Here is a 22,272-nt window from a genome sequence, read left to right as displayed (position 1 = left end):
GCTCCCTGATAGGGCCTGGGGTGGAGCCATGCTTACAGGAGAGGTTATAAAAACCACCAGGTGGAAGTGGCTGACCTCTTAGTCTGAAGACATGAGGGAAGGTAAGCAAACACAGGAAGATCACTGCATAACCATGACAGTACCCTCCCTCTTATGAGGCCTCCCCCTCCCCCGCCTGGGTCCAGGCTTAAAGGGAAACTTCAGATGGAACCTCCTTAACAGACAGGGAGCAAAGACCTCAGATGCAGTGATCCAAGACCTCTCCTCAGGACCCAACCCTTTCCAAAGTAAGAGGTACTGAAGAATGCCTTTACGGAGCCGGGAATCCAAAACTTGACTAACCTTGTATTTTAGATTATCCTCAGAGACCGAAACAGAGGTAGGGAGAGGACGAGAGGACTTGGGGACTAAAGGCTTTTTAGGAATTGGTAAGGGCATGAGAAGATCAGGAGTCTGAGCAGGGTCCCCCACACCCTTAAAGATGAGCTGGGCATCCATAACAGGACCACCAGACTGGGCAGAGGTCAGTGGATCCCTGAGGTCAGGTTGGTTAGAAAGTGACATGTCACAAGAGTCAAACTGGATAGCTGCAACACAAACAGAATGCAGAGAACCCTGAGAAAAAGATTGAAAACCCCTCCTGGCCGAATAAGGTATCCTATCCAAAGGATGGATTGAGCCTCTTAAACGGGTTTGAATGGACATAGTAGCAGTAGGGTGAGGCCAGGTCACCGAAGGTGCTGAACAAGAAGCAGGAAGCTCATTGGGCATGGGCTGGACTGGCATAACTGGTGCAGAGGTCGACTAAATAGTATTGTCAGGTGCAGCGACCATCTCAATCGCATCACAGGGCATAGCAACTGTGGAACTTGCAGACAAGTTAGCCTGGCTGTGCGTCCAAGGGAGATTAGGGACAGACAAAGGTAAATGGTCATGCAAACTGGAGTGAATGATCGACTCAGGTTCATAGGTGGGCTCCTCATCCAGAGTAGCACATGACCTAGAGAGTGCATCAGTCCAACTATTGCAGGACGCGTCCCAGAGATCGCTATATACAGTGGGAATAGCAGAAGATGCTGGGATGGTGGTAACAGGAAGTTTCTCTTTTGGGGTACCCTTGAGTAAGCAGGAAGAGGAACAGGAGGAACCTCAAGCCAGGATCTGACCAGCAGACCAGTCGACGTGTGGAGAATGGAGCCGTAACCAAGGAAGACCTAATATGATAGGAGATGAAGCCTTAGGTATGACAAGGAAGGATATCCACTCCTGGTGGAGTGTCCCTACTGACATCTTAACAGGAAGAGTCTGGAAGCGGATAGGGCCCCCTGGGAGAACAGTGCCATCAATCGCCAAGACCACCAAAGGCATTGTAAGGGGCAAAAGGGTAAGTCTCATGGAGGATGCAGTTTCCCAATCCATGAAATTGGCAGCGGCTCCGGAATCCAGATATGCTGAGACCGAACGAGAGGAAGCACCGACATGAAGCAACACGGAAAGGAGAAGACGAGAAGGTGAAGGTGATATTTCAGGGTCTAATACTCCACCTTCCAGATGTATTAGCCCTGAGTGTTTTTCCGGACGAAGCGAACAAGTATCACGGAAATGACCTTTGGCCCCACAATAGAGGCATAGGCCCAGAGTTCTGCGCCTAGCACGTTCTTCGGGAGATAACTTTGTCCGGCCCAACTGCATAGGTTCCTCAGCAGGCAGGGGTTGCTCCTCGGATCGAAGAGAAGGGACTGGGGGCTCAGACTGCCTAAAGAACGGGGAGTGCTGGCTTCTTTTTTCCAGGGCCCTCTCCTGAAGGCGAATATCGATCTGGTTACACAAGGTGATGACACTGTCCAGATCAGCAGGAAGGGATCTTCCTACTAATTCATCCTTCACTCTATCAGAGAGGCCATGTAAAAAGGTTGCAACTAGGGCCTCATTATTCCAGCTCAATTCAGCTGTGAGGATACGGAACTGAAGAGCATACTGTCCCACAGACGCAGACGCTTGACGGAGACGTAAAAGAGCGCTAGCCGCTGAGGAGACACGACCCGGTTCCTCGAAGATATTCCGAAAAAGTTTCAAGAAATCAGACAGGCTAGAAACCACTGGATCATTCAGTTCCCACAGAGGGGCGGCCCAAGCTAACGCCTCGCCGGACAGGAGGGATATGATATATGCAACTTTTGTCCGATCGGACAGGAAGTTTTGGGGCTGAAGTTCAAAATGAATAGTGCACTGGCTAAGGAACCCCCTGCAAGCCTTGGAGTCCCCAGAGAAACGGACCGGAGCTGGTAGTTGTAATGAATGTGTGGCTGCGACTGATGCGATAGGTGCAGCAGCAGATAGCGGTTGAGGTTGTTGAACCGGGGGTCCTAATGAGGCCTGAACCTGTTCAACACGGGATGCCAAATCCTGAAGGAATCGCATCACCTGGGTCTGATGCGATTCTTGGGTCTCAAGTCGCCAAACTAAGCTCTGCAATGGATCATCTGCAGGAAGCGGCACGTCAGCCGGGTCCATGGCTGATCAAACTGTCAGGTCACCTTGAGGCGAGGTGACAGGTGCACACCGTAGGGATCAGGAGTGCACCGCAAGGTTGTGGACCCTACGGCTGACTGCTGCAGACGGGGGACAGATCCCACTGGGGTTAGAGCGTAAGATTCCCTGGGGCGCAGAGTCTAAGAGCCAGCAGGTGTTCACCAGCGCCTCTAGTGGTGAGGATGGACTTGGCTGCAACTGGCTCCAGGTCGCGACCCCCAGGGCACCCCAGCTCACACCCACAGTAGGCAACAGGAGGATAGGGATGGTGAGGGACAAAGCCAAGGTCGGGGCCACAAGCAGACAAGAATAGTCGGGTACACGCCAAAAGGTCAGGATCACAGGCAAACAGGGATGGTCAAGACACGCCAAAGTCGGTAACGGAAAACAGAAGCAGAGCACACGGCAGGAAACAGGAAGCAAACACACAAAGGAATACACAATGGTTGATCAGCACTGATGGCCTGCAGTGCACAGGTTAATATAGGGCTCCCTGATAGGGCCTGGGGTGGAGCCATGCTTAGAGGAGAGGTTATAAAAACCACCAGGTGGAAGTGGCTACCTCTTAGTCTGAAGACATGAGGGAAGGTAAGCAAACACAGGAAGATCACTGCATAACCATGACAATAGACAAAGAGTGTAATAGTACAATAAGGCTGATTCCTCGGCCATACATTGACCATAAGGCCACTTGGGACAGTTGTACATAAGATCAAAGCAGCGATAATGGCAATACAGCACATATAATGTATCCAACATGTGGGGCAGCAAAAACCAAAAGGAGTGCAGGCTAAATGAGGAAAAAAAAAAAAGGGGGGAAACAAAAACAAAAAGAGATAATAGTCCCTCTGAGTACACATCATACTTTACATAGAACATATATGTATAGAATCAGACATATCCCTCGACTCTCAAATACCCAGCTATGCCAATCTCTGCTCTTCCCATGTACAGTCATTGGGAGAGAAAAAAAAGAATAACAATACTATTCACTTATTACTTTCTAATTTCCTCAGTGCATAGGACCAGTTCCTTATGTTCAACCCTGTAATAATCTGTCCTGTATTAGTTGATGAGGAGCTAGCCCTGGAACATCGAGCCACTTCTGCCACATAGTATAGAATTTGTGTGGTGCATTCCTAGGCTGGTAGGTCAGTTTTTCCCTGATTAGCATATGATTCACTTGATCAATCCACTGCTGCCTGGTGGGGACCCTGTGTGTGATCCAAAATCGTGCTATTAGTTTTCTGGCTACAAATAATAACCCGATAATTGCCGTATGAGCGGTTGGCGTCAGCAACTCTTCGTCCAGGGTGCCCAACAGGCAGACCAAAGGATTCCTTGGAATGGTAACCAAAAATACAGAAGAGATAGTTTCGAGGATCCCATCCCAGTACCGTATTAGTTTTGGGCACCTACAGAACATGTGCAGGAGATCACCATGATCACTCATGCATTTAGGACACATGGGTGTATCCCGGACATCCCAGTTATGCAACTTGACTGGTGTCCTATAACCCCTATGTAGTAAATAGAGGTGTGAAAAAATTGTGGGAGGCCGAGACTGATACCAAGGGGGCGGAGGACAGGCAAAGATTCCAAGTATCCACATCCATCGGTCCCAGGTCAGTCTCCCATTTCCGTCGACATGGGAGACTTGCCGAGTCTTGTATTGCATTAAGGAGAATGTCTTACCCTCTAGATATCATACCCTTTCTTTCACTTTCCATTAGGATCCCTTGCACCACAGCATGGTCCGTCAGGCGAAGTGGCACACTGCGAGATTGCACTTGTAGCACATGGCGCAACTGTAAATATTTAAAAAAGTCTCTGCGCGGTATTCCAAATTCAGCCTGCAGTTCCATAAAGGACTTCAACACCCGTCCACTGTATAATTATGGAAGGTACCGAAGACCTCTCACCCCCCCATGAGCCAAAGCCCCTAAGTTTAAAAAGTTCACCATAATTGGCATTCCTCCAGATAGGGGTGAGCCTTAGAAAACCACGTATCTGTAGCAGCCGTTTAACATGAGACCAGAGGGTATTTAGCAAGATGATGGTTGGGGAGCTCCTGTCTATGTGTGTGTAACCTGCTTCTAGCTTAGCTAATGCCATGTCCAGATCGTCAAAGTTGTCAAGCATCCTACGTACTGGATCCAGGAGATCATCCAATCCCCAACCACCCAGTTGCTGTAACTGCGAAGCCAAAAAATACGTTCTGGCATGCGGTATTGCCAAACCTCCCTCGTCTTTATTATATTGCAGCGTATGTAGACTAAGTCTGGCTGTCTTTCTACACCATATTAATTCCCTAAACTGGGAGTCAATTTTATCAAACCACCGCATAGCAATCCATGTCGGGGAATTATGGCAAATATAAAGTAGTTGCGGAGCCCACACCATTTTTATAAGGTTCGCCCTTCCCACAACAGAGAGCGGTAGCTTACACCATGTTTTACATTTCTCCCTGAATTTAAGTAATAGAGGTAGAAGATTCAGAATGACATAATTTGTGACCTCGGGAGATACCAGCACCCCTAGATATCGGAAGGATGTGTTTGAATCATGGTCGCGCAAGCAGGAAGAGGTACCGTCAACGGGGTCAAGGGCAATAGTACCGATTTGTCCCAATTTATTGAGAAGCCGGATAACGTGCCAAACAGTCTAATCAGGTGCATGGTCACCATCAGGGAGCCCTGAGTATCACCTAAATAAATAAGTGTGTCATCTGCATACAATGACACCACATCTGCGCCAGTGGGCCTTCTAAATCCAACAATCTCCCGATCCGTTCTAATTCTAGCCGCCAGTGGTTCGAGCGCCAAGGCAAAAAGCAGGGGTGACAAAGGGCACCCCTGCCTTGTGCCCCTAAACAGCAGGAATGACTCGGACAGTTCTGCATTAGCCCGGATTCGGGCCGTTGGTTTAGTGTATAGCAATTTAACCCCGCGGATAAATGTAGTGCCTAGCCCCATTCTCTCCATGACCTTCCACAGGTAAGGCCACTCAACACTGTCGAAGGCCTTAGCTGCATCCAGCGAGAGGATGGCCTGATTACCGGGGTTGTCCACAGGAACCTGGATATTTAGAAATAGACGTTGAATGTTTTGGACAGTAGAGCGTGTGGGAATAAACCCAGATTGATCTCTGTGAATCAATTTTTGTATTACCTGGGACAGTCTTGTTGCCAATACTCTCGCAAGTAGCTTAACATCCGTCGTGAGTAAAGAGATGGGCCTATAGGAGTCAGGGGATGTCGCTACTTTGCCTGGTTTTAGAAGTACTATTATAACCGCTTCATTCATGGAGTCAGGTAGGGCACCTGTCTCCAAGGCATTGTTAAATACCTTTAAGAGAGTGGGCAGTAAAACAGCAGTGTATCGCTTGTAAACCTTGGATGGAAGACCATCAGCAAGTTGTTTAGATATTTACCCAGTTTCGGGATCAAAAGCTCTTGAAATTTTTTGTAATATTTAATCGTGAGCCCGTCTGGTCCTGGGCTCTTTCCAGATGGGGTATCTTTTATTGCTTGTTTAATCTCTTCCTCCATTATTCTTTTTTCTAATTCTATTAGTTGTTCCGGTTGAATTCTAGGTAGTTTTGCTTCCTTCTTCTAACTTCTTTTTCGTGGGCCGACTCCTCCTTTTTTATTGAGTATAGTGCGCTATAGTAGCAGTGGAATGCTGCTGCAATCTCTTATTCTTATCGTATTATTAACTATTTCACCCTTTTCATTTTTAATCTTTTTTATAAAGTTTTTTTACTTCTTTTTTCTTACTAAATTTGCTAAGTATTTTCCTGGTTTGTTACCCCACTTGTATCTCTCCTCTGCTACCACATAATAGTTACTTCTTTCTTCTTCCTCCAGAACTGTCTACAATTGTTCCCGTTTTTTAATCAGTTCCCGATAAATATTGTTTTTTCACTTGCTTTTTGTACTTTTGTTCCAGTTCGTGAATTTCTTTTATAATTTTCATCTTGGCCATTTTCTGGTCCTGTTTTTTCCAGGCTCCTGAAGCAATCAGTTTCCCTCTAATTACCAACTTGTGGGCCTCCCATATGGTTGCCTTTGCTAAATCCGGTGTATAGTTTTCCCGGAAATATCTTTCAATCTCCTCCTTGATATTTCTTTGATTTTCTTCATCTTCCAGCAGATCTTCATTTATTCTCCATAAACCTCCACCCGTCGATTCTCCTTGCAGGTTCATCTTTAGCATTATTGGTGCATGTTCTGAGACTGTTGTTATCCCTATTTTTGTCTCCTTAATATCCTCTAGGGTTCTATGTTTCACTATAATATAATCTAGGCGGGAATAAACTCCATGTACTGTTCAATAAAATGTATAGTCCTTTGTGTTTTTATGTTGTAGTCGCCAGGGGTCTACTAATTGGTATTCAATAATTATTATTATTTTTTTATCTTCGCTTGTCTGATTTCTCTCTCTGTCGTGGTCGCTGTGCTATCAATTTTATAATCCATGGGGAGATTAAAATCTCCTGCCAGTATCAATTTTCCTTGTTTAAATTCAATTAAATCTGTTAGGGTTTTTGCCAGATTTTTTTGGGGCTTTTATTTGGGCAAAAAATATTAACAAGTGTATACTTCTTGTTGTTTAGTTTTCCTACAAGGAAGAGGAACCTTCCTTCCGGGTCCACCTTCCTGTTTTCAATTTTGAACCAAATTTCTTTCCCCATCCCTATTGCCACCCCTTTTGCCCCTCTGACAGGTGAATCCGTAGAACCATGCTGGTAAGGCTCTTGAACATATTTTAGTACTTGAATCTTGTGTTATATGTGTCTCTTGTAAAAATACTATTCCAGCTGTATAACTTTGTGTCTTTTCCTTGGTGAGTTTAGGCCCCGTACATTATATGACACAACATTGATACTATCCTATCCTATCCCCCCCGCCCCAAAGCATACCCATGTGGCTTGGTATGGCCCTCCCTTTCCTGACAGCTGCATGCTAGGATAAGCGTCCTTAACAACCAGCTATTTACAGCCCATGTTAAGGACACCAGCTTATGCCGGTGGTAAATTACCGCAGGCTTTCACTACTAAAATACTGCATGCCTTTATAAAATAACTCATGCGGTATTTTATTAGCTTTTTTTTAGCGCATGCCAAAAAAATATTTTGAAAAATGCTGTGCGGTATCTTACTGCATACTTGGATAAAAAACTGATTTATTAGATGGAGCCCATTGTGATAATGCACGTTATGTGTTTAGGTGCACTGCAGCTTACCAACATGCTAAGCGCCCATTGAAACCAGCATGAATGTTATGCTTTGCATAACACATGGCTGATGTGCATTGTGCATGTGCGCTGCAGTGCCTTGTTACAACATATTGCAATGCTTCATTTTTTTACATTTATTCAACTCCATGCACCACAGTACACTGCAACACTTTTGCAGCAGACTGTAACACACTGTGCTGAGATAAAATGTATGCATGCACATCAACAAATGCACACATGTGGATCAGCAATTACCATGATGCATAAGGCAGCCTTCAGATTTTTTTATCCAAGTTGCATATTTACAGTTTTGCATGCCTTTGATTTTGACTGGGGTGCAAATAGACCAAATTTTAAATATTTGTGGGACCAAGTGACAAGAAGCACACCGCGGAGGTTGTGGACCCAAAGGTTGACTGCTGAGGGTCGATAGTTCTGAGAAGGAGCTACACAGGGTCACAGCCACAGTCCTGGACAGGGAGCTAGAGCATAAGATTCCACAGGGCGTGCAGTCCAAGAGCCAGCAGGTTTTCAACAGAGCCTCTGATGGTGAGGATGGACTTGGCTGTAGCTGACTCCATGTTGTGGCCCCCAGAGGTTCCCAGCTCACGATCACGGCTGGCTCTGGTTGATGGAGAAGCAGCAGCAGTCCAAGGCAACAAGGAATAGCAGAAGCAGACAGGGACGGTCAGAAGAATGAGCTGAAGATTGGGCCAAGAAGTAGACAGGAATGGTCAGCAGAACAAGCCAAAGTCCGTACACGAGAATTAAACAGAGCACACAGCAGGAATCCTTCACACAATTGTTGCTCAGGAAACTTTGGCTTACAGTGCATGGGGTTAAATAATGTTTCCTGTTAGCAGCTGGGGTGGACCCATGCTGAGAGAAATTACTTAAACACACAGGTGTGAGAGCAAAGTCCCTACAGCTGAGACCAGAGAAGTAGACAGACAATCGGGACATGAAACATTACTGCAGATTCATGGCAGTACCCCCCTCTTACGAGGCCTCCCCCTCCCCCGCTTTGGACCACACTTGGTGCTGAATTCTCATTTTTATGGTAATAATATCGATATTCGATAATTTATATTGATGAGAAAAGTTCCATGAAAGTCCGTTCAGTTCTTGCGTAAAAACTCAAAAATGTAATAATAAAAATAGCAAAACATTACAAGAACAATATCAAAGTGTTATTAATAATCTAGAATATTCTTAAAATGAAGATTGAATCAGATGTGTGTGTGTGTGAAGCTGTACCAGCTTCCTTCCATGTCTTGTCATGTGTCGTGTCTGTAGCAGATCTGCTCCACCAGCCTAGCTTTACTCCTAAAATCTGACCCCTCCTTCCTAAAATGGCTGGTTAAAGGTTCCTAATTGATTTGTAGTCCTACAGAAAATCAAGGGCTTTCCTCCTCATGTAATGGTGGGAGTTGACATTCCTGAGGAGTGGGCCAAGATGAGCTATATGTAAAAGCATTTAACCTATACAATATAAGTTTCCTTTAACTTCTAAATCAAATACTACAAATATCATATATATCAGTATACTATATTAATTTAAAACCCAATGTTAATAAAGATATCCTAATCAAGAAATATTGTAGCATAAAGAAATTATGATCTTAAATAAAACTTTTGCATCTTAAAATATGTGAATCCTTCCTTCTCACAGATGGGGGAAGATGAGAGGAAACCAATTATTGCCATATGTGAGCTCTCCCAAGAAATGCTTATGAGCTTATAACAGCACATACTTTCACAAGTATAAAAATCTATATCACATTGTCCATATGTAGAATATATATATACACAAACACACAATTCAATTATTATGTAAGATCTAACCCATTTATTGATTTGTTAATATTTGTTAATAATGAATATTAGATATTTGTTAAAAGGAAACTAACACTTGTAGAGGAACCTCAAATGAAACCTCCACAAAAGATGAGGCACAAAGACATCTGATGCAAGACCTCTCCCTCAGGACCAAAAGCTTTCCAATGCACAAAGTATTGAAGAATGTCTTTACAGAGACGGGAATCCAGAATTTGACTACCCTCAGGTAGGGAGACGACAAGAGAACTTATTGAGTACTTAAGGCTTCAGGAGGTCAACATGAAAGGAGTTTGATATCTTGAGGCTTTTAGGGATCTGAAGTTTAAAACAAACCAGATTCAACTTTGACATTATGGGAATTTAAAATAAATGGTGCACTAGCTAAGGAACTGTCAGAAACCATGAATCAGGCTGAGACAGAAGTACAATTAAATCACACTTGTTTATTAATAAAAATAAAAAGGTAAACAGAAAAAGCTTAGTCAGCCAGGCCAGAAGTCAGGGATCCATGTAGAGCACAGCAAGCAGGATAAGGAGCCAGAAGGGATGTCAGCAAGCCAGTCTTTAAACAAACTGCAGGAGATGGTTTCAGTGATGTGACCAAGGTGAAGGCAGAGGTGAAGTGAGCTGAAAGGGTTTAAGTAGGCAGATCAGATGAGCATCATCAGCAGCTGGTAACTGTGGAGAGAGAAGTGAGCTGGCAATTAGCCGACAGCTGAGCGGCCAACCCAGAGAAGGACGGGCTAAGCCAGCCCTGACAGTACCCCCTCCTCCATGAACCCTCTCCCTCGAAGGGACACGGGGCTTGAGGGGAAACCGTCTATGGAACTCGCGGAGAAGGACAGGGGCATGTACGTCAGAGGGTGAAACCCAGGAGCATTCCTCTGGACCTTACCCCTTCCAAATGCACCAGGTACTGTATGCGCCCACGTAACCTACGGGAGTCAATAATGGATTGTACCTCATACTCCTCATGGTTCTCAACCTGAATAGGATGAGGACATGGCACTGAGGTGGTAAATCAGTTACAGACCAACGGTTTCAATAAGGAGACATGAAACACATTTACGATGCGCATACTAGGAGGAAGGTCCAACGCATAAGCCACTGGGTTAATCTTGCGAAGGATACGGAAAGGCCCAATAAACCAAGGTGCAAACTTCAGTGAGGGAACATGAAGCCGAAGGTTGCGAGATGAAAGGCAGAACCTGTTCCAAACCTGGTAGGAAGGCGCAGGCGTCTGCGGTCAGCATGGAGTCTGTACCTATCATTAGCATGACGCAAAGCCTCCTGGACTTGTACCCAAGTGGAACGAAGACCACAGAGATGCTCCTCTAACGCAAGAATACTCTGTGGAAAAAATTAGTCAGGCAACATGGAAGGTTGGAAACCATAATTCGCCATAAATGGAGACAAACGGGAGGCAGAATTCAAGGCACTGTTGTGAGCAAACTCTGCCCAAGGTAATGGGTCAGACCAGTTGTTATGATGGTCAGAAATATAGCAACGTAAGAATTGCTCCAAGGACTAATTGGCTCGTTCTGCGGCCCCATTAGACTACGGGTGATACGCAGAAGAGAACGCAAGATGGATTCCCAACTGTGCACAAAAGGCTCGCCAGAACCGGGAGACAAACTGTCTGCCCCTGTCCGAGACAATCACCTTGGGTAGCCCATATAAGCGAAAGATCTCACGAGCAAAAATGGAAGCCAGTTCCTTAGAGGTAGGCAACTTCTTAAGTGGAATACAATGACACATCTTTGAGAACCGGTAAACCACCATAAGGATAACAGTGTTTCCTTGGGAGTTGGGCAACTCCACAATGAAATCCATAGACAGGTGAGTCCAGGGCCTCTCTCCATTGGGTATGGGTTGTAGGAGGCCCACTGGAAGGTGTCATGGAGTCTTACTCTGAGCACACACGGGACAGGAAGCTACAAACGCAGGAACATCAGCCCGTAGACTAGGCCACCAGAATTGTTGGGAAATGGCCCAAATGAGTTGATTCTTCCCAGGATGGCCAGCTGCCTTGGGAGAATGGTAAGTCTGGAGCACAGCAGTATGGAGACTCTCAGGGACAAAGCAGCGGTCACAAGGTTTATCAGGAGGAGCATGGACCCGAGCAACAAGAATTTTGACACCCAAAGGAGAAGTAAGACTGGTGCGAACCGTAACCAAGATACGATCAGGAGAAATCATAGGAACTGGAACCGACTCCGACTTGAAAGTGGAGGAAAATTGTCGTGACAAGGCATCAGCCCTTACATTCTTAGTACCGGGTAAGAATGAGACAATGTAATTAAAGCACGACAAGAAAAGAGCCCATCGTGCCTTTCTGGGAGAGAGTCGCTTAGCCTCAGACAAGAATGTAAGATTCTTATGGTCAGTAATAATAAGAACAGGCACAGTTGTACCTTCAAGGAGATGTTTCCATTCTTTCAGGGCTAAAATGATCACCAACAGCTCTCTGTCACCAATCTCATAATTGCACTCAGCAGGTGACAATTTCTGGGAAAAGTAGCCACACGGATGCATAGCGCTCTCAGAGTTAGGACGTTGAGACAGAAGGGCGCCAACTCCAGTCTCAGAAGCATCAACTTCTAAGATCAAAGGCAATGTAGGGTCAGGATGTGCCTACACAGGAGCAGAAACAAAGGCAGCCTTGAGAGTCTGAAAGGCCTTAATGGACTCCGGAGACCAACTCTGTGGGTTACCGTCCTTTCTGGTCATATCAGTCAGGGGCTTGACCAGAGACGAGAAGTTACGAATAAACTTCCGATAGTAGTTGGCAAAGCCCAGTAAACGCTGCAGAGGACGTAAACCCACGGGTCGAGGCCACTGTAGGACTGCCGAAAGTTTCTCTGGGTCCATCGAAAAACCTTCAGTGGAAATGACATAGCCCAGGAATGTAACCTGTTCATGATGGAACTCGCCCTTCTCCAGTTTACAATAGAGATCGTTCTCTCTTAGTTTCTGAAGCACACGCCAGACATCTGTGTGGTGGCTCTCCAGGGACTTGGAAAATATGAGGATATCATCGAGATAAACCACCACACACAACTGCAACAAATCTCGGAGGACATCGTTAATAAATTCCTGGAAAACTGCTAGGGCGTTACAAAGGCCAAAAGGCATTACCAGGTAGTCATAATGGCCTGTTCTGGTATTAAAAACAGTTCTCCACTCGTCGCCCTCCTTAATGCGCACAAGATTGTATGCCCCTCTCAAGTCAAGCTTCGTGAAAACCGTTGCTCCCTTGAGGCAGTCAAATAACTCTGTAATCAATGGAATCGGGTAGGCATTTTTAATAGTGACACGATTGAGACCGCTATAATCTATACAAGGTCTCAGTTCACTGCTCTTGTTTTTCACAAAGAAGAAACCAGCAACAGCAGGAGACGAAGATTTGTGGATGAAACCTCGAGAAAGTGCATCAGCAACATACTCCTCCATGGCCTTATCCTCCAAGACCGACAAAGGGTAAACCCGGCCACAAGGAGGTATGGCACCAGGTTGAAGGTCAATTGCACATCTTAAGACCGGTGTGGAGGAAAACTACTGGCTTGACCTTTATCAAACACATCGCTAAAATCACGGTACTCCTCCGGCAGGGAGGGGAGTGAAGAGGTGCACAGGACCTTGGATACCTTCAGGAAGCATGTCTCACTGCATTGTGGTGACCAGGAGAGAACCTCAGCATGGAGCCAATCAAAAGAGGGGTTGTGCCTCTGTAACCAAGGATAACCAATAACCAGCGGAAACCTGGGTGAGGAAATAACTTGGAATTGGATTATCTCATGGTGAAGAGCCCCTACGGCCATGGACAACAGAACTGTCTCATGAGTCACATGGGCCTGTAAAGGTCTCCCATCAAGAGCCTCAATGGCAAGTGAAGTGTCACGCAGCTGCAGCGGAATCGAGTGCTGCGAAACAAATGCAGCATTAATGAACAGGCCTGCAGCCCCAGAGTCGATTAGAGCCTGTATCTCGATGGACGACTCAGCCCAAGAAAGGGTGACCAAAATCAGGGGCTTATCCTTCTGGATAACTGGGGACGAAACAACGCCACCTAAGGTCTCATAGTTTCATAGTTAGTAAGGTTGAATAAAGACACCAGTCCATCCAGTTCAACCTGAGTGAGTGTCTACAATTGTCCCTATCCCTGTATGTTGCACACTTACATTGGTCCCTACCCTCAAGGAGCCCACAATCCAAGGTCATATACTAGAGCCAATTTGGGACAGAAACCAATTAACCTACCTGCATGTCTTTGGAGTGTGGGAGGAAACCGGAGTACCCGGAGGAAACCCACGCAGGCACAGGGAGAACATGCAAATTCCAGGCAGGTAGTGTCGTGGTTGGGATTTGAACCAGCAACCCTTCTTACTGCTAGGTGAGAGTGCTAACCACTACACCACTGCTGTCTATCCATGACAGGACCTCAAGGTTAGGGCGTTCCCTGGACGGATAGGACAAGACTTCAAATAAAGGTACAATTTCTCCCTCCTCCTAAAGGCTCTCTCATCCGCAGAGAGACGTGTGAAGCCCAGGTGCATGGGTTCATCTTCACTGACCAACTCGGTACCAGGAGGCATGGGAGGAAAGGGAGGCATGGGTGGGACTACAAAGCTCAGAGACAAACGTATAGGAGGCTTCCGCAAGCGCTCCTTAAGAGAAAGTCTTTCTCTGAGTCTGGAGTCAATGAGGATGGCAAACGAGATCAAGCTCTCCAACTCAGTGGGTATATCACGGGCTGCTATCTCATCCTTTATGGAATCCGAGAGACCATGAGAAAAAGCAGCCATGAGGGCCTCATTGTTCCAAGCAACCTCTGCTGCCAGAGTACGGAATTCAATGGCGTAGTCAGCAACAGTTCTCGTACTCTGTTTGATGGACACGAGGCACTTGGCAGCAGAAGCGGAGCATGTGGGAACGTCAAAAACCCTTTTAAAGGAGGCCACAAACTGAGGGTAACTCAAGACAACAGGTTTTTATGTCTCTCATAGAGGGTTGGCCCAGACCAAGGCTCTCTCAGAAAGCAAAGATATCATGAAACCTACTTTGCTTCTGTCCGTGGGAAACGCCTGGGGCAGCATCTCAAAGTATATCTCAACCTGATTGAGAAACCCTCTGCATTGAACTGGATTGGCCACAAATCGCTAGAGGTATTACTCGAGGCGGGTGCCTGCACAGAGACTGGCGCAGCAGCAGGGACGGCCTGCGACTCAGGTTGTACCAGAGCAGCCACCGTGGGGGATTCCAGGTGAGCCGTGCAATTCAGGAGCATTTGTAACGCCATGGCAAACTGATCCATGCGGGGATCTTGCTCATCCAATCTGGAAAAAATATTACCAACAAGTGAATTGACTGTATCTTCTGAATTCATGGCCTTCGCCTACTGTCAGAAACCATGAATCAGGCTGAGACAGAAGTACAATTAAATCACACTTGTTTATTAATAAAAATAAAAAGGTAAATAGAAAAAGCATAGTCAAGCATAGCCAGAGTCCAGTAACCAGATCGGGTAGTCAGCCAGGCCAGAAGTCAGGGATCCAAGTAGAGCACAGCAAGCAGGATAAGGAGTCAGAAGGGATGTCAGCAAGCCAGTCTTTAAACAAACCACAGGAGATGGTTTCAGTGATGTGGCCAAGGCGAAGGCAGAGGTGAAGTGAGCTGGAAGGCTTTAAGTAGGCAGGTCAGACAAGCATCATCAGGAACAGCTGGTGACTGTGGAGAGAGAAGAGAGCTAGCAATTAGCTGACAGCTGAGTGGCCAGCCCAGAGAATGAAGGGCTAAGCCAGCCCTGACAGGAACCCCCTGCAGGCCTTGGAGTCCCAGGAGTAATGGGATGGAGCTGGTAAAAGCAAAGAATTTGTGGCTGAAACTGTGACCGGAATAGGACAGCAGCAGATTGTGATTGAGGTTGTTGAACTGGGGGGTCCTAAGGAGGCCTGAAGCTGTTCAAAGTGGGAGGCCAAATCCTGAAGGAATCACATCACCTGGGTCTGATTAGATTCCTGGGTTTTGAGTCTGCAGGCTATGCCCTGTAGCTGATCATCGAGCAGGTAGAGGCACATCAGCTGGGTCCATGGCCCGAGCAAACTGTCAGGTCACCTGTGGGACCAAGTGACTAGGAGCACACCGCGGAGGTTGTGGACCCAAGGGCTGACGGCTGAGGGTTGATGGTTCTGAGAAGCAGCTACACAGGGTAGCAGCCACTGTCCTGGGCAAGGAGCTAAAGCCTAACATTCCCCGGGGTGCAGAGTCTAAAAGCCACGATCAAGGCCAACTCTGGTGGATGGAGAGGAAGCAGCATTCCAGGGTAATAAGGAATAGTCAAAAGACAAGCTAAAGGACAGGACAACAAGCAGACAAGGATGGTCAGAAGAATGAGCCGAAGGTCGGGGCAACAACCAGACAGGGATGGTCCACAGAACAAGCCAAAGTTAGTACACAGGAATCAAATATAGAGCACACAGCAAAAAATTACTCAGCAAAACCTTCACACAATTTTTGCTCGGGCAAAGCTGGCTTGCAGTGCGCAGGGTTAAATAGTTTTTCCAGTTAGAGGAAGGGGTGGAGCCATGTTCAGAGAAGATTAAACACTGTGAGAGCACGGTCCCTAAAGCTGATACACAGACCAGAGATGTAAACAGTCAGGGCATGAGACATTACTGCAGATTCATGACAGCATTGCACCAGTGATCCAGATCTGTCAGAGTATCTGTGTGCCCGGACATCCTGTACAGGTGAGCAGAAACAAGTTTGACAAGAAGAATCAATGAACAACATGGCACTCCACAGTGCCATGGTCATTAGTTGAGAACTACAAGCCGACAGCCGCAAAGGATGTCAGGGCTTTTGGTTAATTTATACAGAGGGCTGAGTTAAAAAGGGACAGCTAGTTTGGGGAACTTTTCCATAACTGCTGTCACGGGGGGCCTGCAGCACTGGAAACATGTTCCATCCTTAATACGGCTTGAACATGTAACGTGTTCCCAAAGGTGAGCTTATCCTTTAGCACTTGTTCATATTGGGCCAATTTAACATGTCAAATCACATGCCAAATCTGAGCCTATTTCTGGCAACAGCACTGTTCTAATCATTGCAAAGCCAACTTTGCGGCGCCGCACCAATTTCCAAAAGTAGTTCCTGCACTACTTTTGCCGACTTCGGGTTCAGGAACCCACACAGATGTCTCTCAAATCGCTCCGGGAGTCGGACTGAGTTCAGCATGATTTCAAACCCGCATTCAGTGTGAACCTAAGCTTAAAAGTGGAGAACAGGCCTGTTAGTGAAAAATATGTCATGCCTCTAATTTCTTTTTTTGACATGACAAACAAACTCAATTTCTAAGCAAGTGTCGTCAGCCCTGACTATTTCAGTGCTGATAGATTTCAAAGAAAACAGACCATTCTTCTGTTCCCTCCTCATCTCCATAACTCCACTACCCTGTGCACAGCCAGAGAGTATAGGAAATTATAAACAAATAGGATTTCTAGCAAAATTGCCAGATATTTTTGCACCTATCGAACAAATAAAACAAAACAATGGTACAGTATATTTAGCAGACTAAAAGGGATCAAATAAGAGAAGTTTGTTTTTAGGACTTGCTGACGCCACTGTGCCTCCAGCCTGTTGAAGCCATATCTGCTTTTCCTGTCAGCTTGTCCCTTGTCAGTATATTTGGATGAAACACAACTAATTGGCCTAGTTTCAATGAAAGAGGCTGTTATCAAGTCAGAAATCAGTGTCTTACAAAAGATCCATTTATAAATTGATATATTCATTATTACAGAGCCACAATGATTTGCATCAATCACTCTAATGCAGGTAGTGGAAAAGTAATGGATCTACCTGCATGAAACACAAAAACTGTGGTATTTATGCTAGTGACAGACTTAATTATGTCACTTGTTTCCCATAGCTCAAATTTTAAGCAACCAGTATTACATGCTATTGCTTAAAAATCTCACATAATGTCACTGACAGAACAGAAAGCTGAATTGCTTCAACAAGGATATGAATAGAGAAAAAAACCTTTATTAGTAGAGTGGTAAATGTAAGTAAGTCTTTTCCTTCCTATTGAGTTACGAAGGCAGAAAGCAGTGGTAACTATATCCAGCAGGGTCACAGACAGCAATAGGAGTTTTTCTAAACCCTTCCGTACTCTATCCAAGCCAAAAAAAACACAAAATTATTTTATATATATATATTGTACTTTGCCAGACCTTAGGACAGAGATATGCAATTAGCAGACCTCCAGCTGTTGCAGAACTACAAGTCCCATGAAACATAACAAGACTCTGACAGCCACAAGCATGACATCCAGAGGCATGATGGGACTTGTAGTTTTGGAACAGCTGGAGGTCCGCTAATTGCATATCTCTGCCTTAGGATATGGACGCTGTACGCATTGGTTTAATCGTTTCAGGATTTTTCCTCTATTTTCACCTGGTAGTCCTGCCAGTAACGTAAATCATATCCTAGGATGACAACATTCACTCTATGTACTGTAGCTATGGAGAAGAGTTTTACTCTAGATTGCTCTCTCCTAATTTGGAATGCAGAATAAACACCCCCCTTCTCTATATCTCCATAACATGGGTAAGGAGTTCTGTAGTTTACAGAGGTAGAATGAGCAGGGGTAATAAGACTATTCAAAATAACCTGCTCTGCACTCTCTAATTGGTAACCTGGGAGGGCAACAGGCATTTTTTTTGCACTTATTGATCATATAAAACAAAATGCTTTTAATGGGTAAATTTCACAGACCAAAAGGGAGCATATAAGATAATTGTTACTATTTATTCACACTTTAAATCTGATTAACTTTTCTTTAGTGTTAACTCTACCCATTATACAATGCACAGTGCCAAATTAAAACAGTATAACAGGTATGATAAGGAAAGAGGAGAGTCTAGAAGTTGTATAGCGTGTATCCAGCTTAAGATAGTATACAGAAAATATTTTAGGTTCTACACTAGCATTTAGAGTATTTATTCAGAGATGGTTAATATCACAGAAGCAAACATCTGAACACGCATATGTACCTTGAAGACCATTTAAAATAGAAGCTATTTCTAAATGTTTCAGCAGACCTTGTGCAGAATTTCGGCTATCATTACAGTCAAAGGAGGATTCATTGTCACATGACTGGAATAAAGGTCTTGAAAAGAGTTTGCATTGCTTGGAAATGTTTACATCTTTGTCTGATATGGATCTGTTACGTCTGGCTTCAGATTTGTTCTGGAAAAAGATGAAATAATTAATTTAAAATTAATTAAGTAATAAATCTACATTTTTGAGTGAAGCACTAAAAACACTGATAAAAAACGCTAAAAGGCAACTTCACTTTTATTGAGGTTATACCATACAGCCCCTTCGTCCTTCCCCAGACAGAAATACTTACCTTCACCCCTGCTCCAGAAATCATCATTATGCACATGGCAATCTTAGACCATCCTATATTTTGCTCCATACTGAAGCAGGACATTCAATTTTCCTGAAATGAAAGACGCCACAACGTACAAGCAGTGAGTGCAGAGCTCAGATGAGACAATTTTCAGTTATTGGCAGTGCTGTGCCAGGCAAAGGCCACACAATGCATATTTCTAGAGCAGGACCGAAGGTATTTAATTAAGGGGGTTACATTTAAGGGAGAGTGGAGGGAGCTGCAAGGTACCACTTCATTTGAAGTTGCCTTTAACAGAATATACATATATTTTACACTACCATAATTTTAAAGAACAAATGGTTTAAACAATCAAGGTAATTTATGGAAAAAATACACAAGCCCTTGTATGTAGGTGAACGTTTTTTTTAATTGGCAACAATCTAACAGGGAATGTATAGTTTCTCAATGGTTGATGTAAATAATTGTATCAATCTGTATTGTTTTAAAAATTCTTGTCTGTGTTCTAGCAAGAATAGTTTTAATGGGTTTCACAAACTAAAGGCAACCCTCAAATTTTTCACTCTAGAGTGACTGCTAGTGAGCGTGGGCTGCCTGGGAGTGGGGGGACGAGCACCTCCAGCAGGCAGGGTTGAATGAGAGCCGTTTTCCCAGCGATAGCCCCAGGGGAAAAGAGCGTGGAGGAAGAGGAGAGCTGGCTGGATTGCCCGCTGTAACAGCTTATGTTTGAATTGCTGTCTGCTAGTGATCACACAAAGCCCAGCATCCAATGATAGACAGAATGCCGATCCAATTCCAGGACTTGTTCTGTCTTTCACAGATGCCGGGTCAGGAGGCGGGGCTGTGTGTGGCCGCGAGTGGACAGCAATTCAAATGTACGCTGTTACATTGGGCAATTCCCGCTTTGTGATGATCTGGCCACCCTCTCTCTTCCTCTGCACTGGTCATGCTGCAATGATGGGCACAGGTGAGGCTGCATTGGTGGACACTGGTCACACTGCAATCATGGACACATGTGAGGCTACATTGGTGAGAACTGGTCACACAGCAATGATGGGCACAGGTGAGGTTGCACTGGTGGGCACTGGTCAGGCTGCAATGATGGGTACAGGTGTGGCTGCATTGGTGGGTATGGTCACACTGCAATCATGGACACATGTGAGGCTACATTGGTGAGAACTGGTCACACAGCAATGATTGGCATAGGTGAGGTTGCACTGGTGGGCACTGGTCACGCTGCAATGATGGGCACAGGTGTGGCTGCATTGGTGGGCATGGTCACACTGCAATAATGAGCACAGGTGAGGCCGCATTGGTGGGCACGGGTCATGCTGCAATAATGGGCACAGGTGAGGTTGCATTTATGGGCACAGCTGAGGCTGCACTGGTGAGAACTGATCACGCTGCAATGATGGAGACAGGTAAGACTGTGTTGGTGAGCACAGGTCACACTGCAATAATGGGCACAGGTGAGGCTGCATTGGTTGGCACAGGTGTGTCTGCATTGGTGGGCACTGGTCATGCTGCATAGACGGGCACAGATGAGGCTGCATTGGCGAGAACTGGTCATGCTGCAATCATGGGCACAGGTGAGGCTGCATTGGTCGGCACTGGTCACGCTGCATAGATAGGCACAGGTGAGGCCACATTGACGGGCGCAGGTGAGGTTGCACTGATGGGCACAGGTGAGGCTGAACTGATAATATATTTTTGTTAACATTTACAGTATGATTCCCAAAATGAACTGTAGCTCCATAGTGCCGGCAGCACTCATGCAGCTCCAGACCATGACACTCCCACCACCATGCTTGACTGTAGGCGGAGACACACTTGTATTTGTAATAGGAAAAAGGGGATATCACCGCTCCAGGAAAAACAAACAGATAATAAATCCTTCTCTCGGTTTGGAAGTCATAGGTGCTGGCAATTGCTACTAGCAATAAACAGGAACAGATTCTGGACAGCCGCACTCTTAAAAAGTAGCCTTCTTTTATTTAGAAAATTCACATTAAAAAAATCAAAGATCGAAATCACAGCAGACAAAAATAGCTGACGTTTCGCACTAGCAGCAGTGCTTATTCATAGCTATGAACCACCACCATCTGAACCAAATAAGTTTATCTTAGTCACATCAGACCACAGGACATGGCTCCAGTAATCCATGTCCTTAATCTGCTTGTCTTCAGCAAACTGTTTGTGGGCTTTCTTGTGCATTATCTTTAGAAGAGGCTTCCTTCTGGGATGGCAGCCATGCAGACCAATTCGGTGCAGTGTGCAGAGTAAGGTCTGAGCACTTACAGGCTGACCCCCCAGCCCTTCAACCTCTGCAGCAATGCTGGCAGCACTCATATGTCCCAAAGACAACCTCTAGATATGATGCTGAGCACGTGCAATCAACTTCTTTGGTTGACCATGGCGAGACCTGCTTTTAAACTGCTGTATGGTCTTGGCCTTCATGCTGCAGCTCAGTTTCAGGGCCTTGGCAATCTTCTTATAGCCTAGGGTTTATGTAGAGCAACAATTCTTTATTTTAGATTCTCAGAGAGTTCTTTGCCATGAGGTGCCATGTTGAACTTCCAGTGACCAGTATGAGAGAGTGAGAGCGATAACACAAAATTTAACACATATGCACCCCATTCACACTGAGACCTTGTAACACTAACGAGTTACATGACACTGGCTAATTGAGCCCAATCTGGACATTTTCACTTAGGGGTGTACTCACTTTTGTTGCCAGCTGTTTAGACATTAATGGCTGTATGTTGAGTTATTTTGAGGGGACAGCAAATTTACAGTGTTATACAAGCTGTACACTCACTACTTTACATTGCAGAAAAGTGTAATTTCTTCAGTGTTGTTGCATGAAAAGATGATAAAATATTTACAAAAATGTGAGGGGAGTACTCACTTTTGTGAGATACTGCATTTTTGTAACTTAATTCTGCATAACGCATTTAAGTGTAATTTGAAGAGATAATTTATGAGGGAGCGTTTAGGGGGTGGAATTAGGGGCAGGGGAGTAACCCTTAAGGCCCAGCTAGTCGCTTAGGACTTGAATTTTTGAGCCCTGCTAAAGGGATACTGTAAAGTTACAATACAGTTCAAATTCTCCTACAATAAAACTCCTTCTCACAATGCAAATCTGCGAATCAACTGGTTAATTGCTGGTTAGTCAAGAAACACCCGAAGATTTCTATTGCGCTGACTACTTTAGTGTAAATACTACAAAACAGTGTATAGCCTAAA

At 45.2% G+C, this 22,272-nt stretch overlaps 1 protein-coding gene and 1 long non-coding RNA gene across 6 annotated transcripts in view; one reads left to right on the top strand and one right to left on the bottom strand.

Annotated features, from left to right (window-relative positions):
• Positions 1-22,272, bottom strand: part of ARID4B (AT-rich interaction domain 4B) — a 2,504,499-nt gene that overhangs the window by 611,985 nt on the left and 1,870,242 nt on the right. For all 5 annotated transcript variants that reach the window (XM_077486552.1, XM_077486551.1, XM_077486548.1 and 2 more), the window contains one exon: positions 18,665-18,860. In XM_077486552.1, the coding sequence (XP_077342678.1) occupies positions 18,665-18,860 (196 nt within the window). The remainder of the gene's footprint in view (positions 1-18,664; positions 18,861-22,272) is intronic.
• Positions 1-22,272, top strand: part of LOC143987658 (uncharacterized) — a 45,640-nt gene that overhangs the window by 19,267 nt on the left and 4,101 nt on the right. The gene's annotated exons all lie outside the window — the stretch shown is intronic.

This window comes from Lithobates pipiens, unplaced genomic scaffold (assembly GCF_037356315.1).
Source record: "Lithobates pipiens isolate NorthernLeopardFrog02 unplaced genomic scaffold, aLitPip1_a1.2 Scaffold_18, whole genome shotgun sequence".
NCBI classification, from domain to species: Eukaryota; Metazoa; Chordata; class Amphibia; order Anura; family Ranidae; genus Lithobates; species Lithobates pipiens.
The sequence above is the reverse complement of the archived record's forward strand: the minus strand, read 5'-3'. Positions and strand labels throughout refer to the sequence as shown.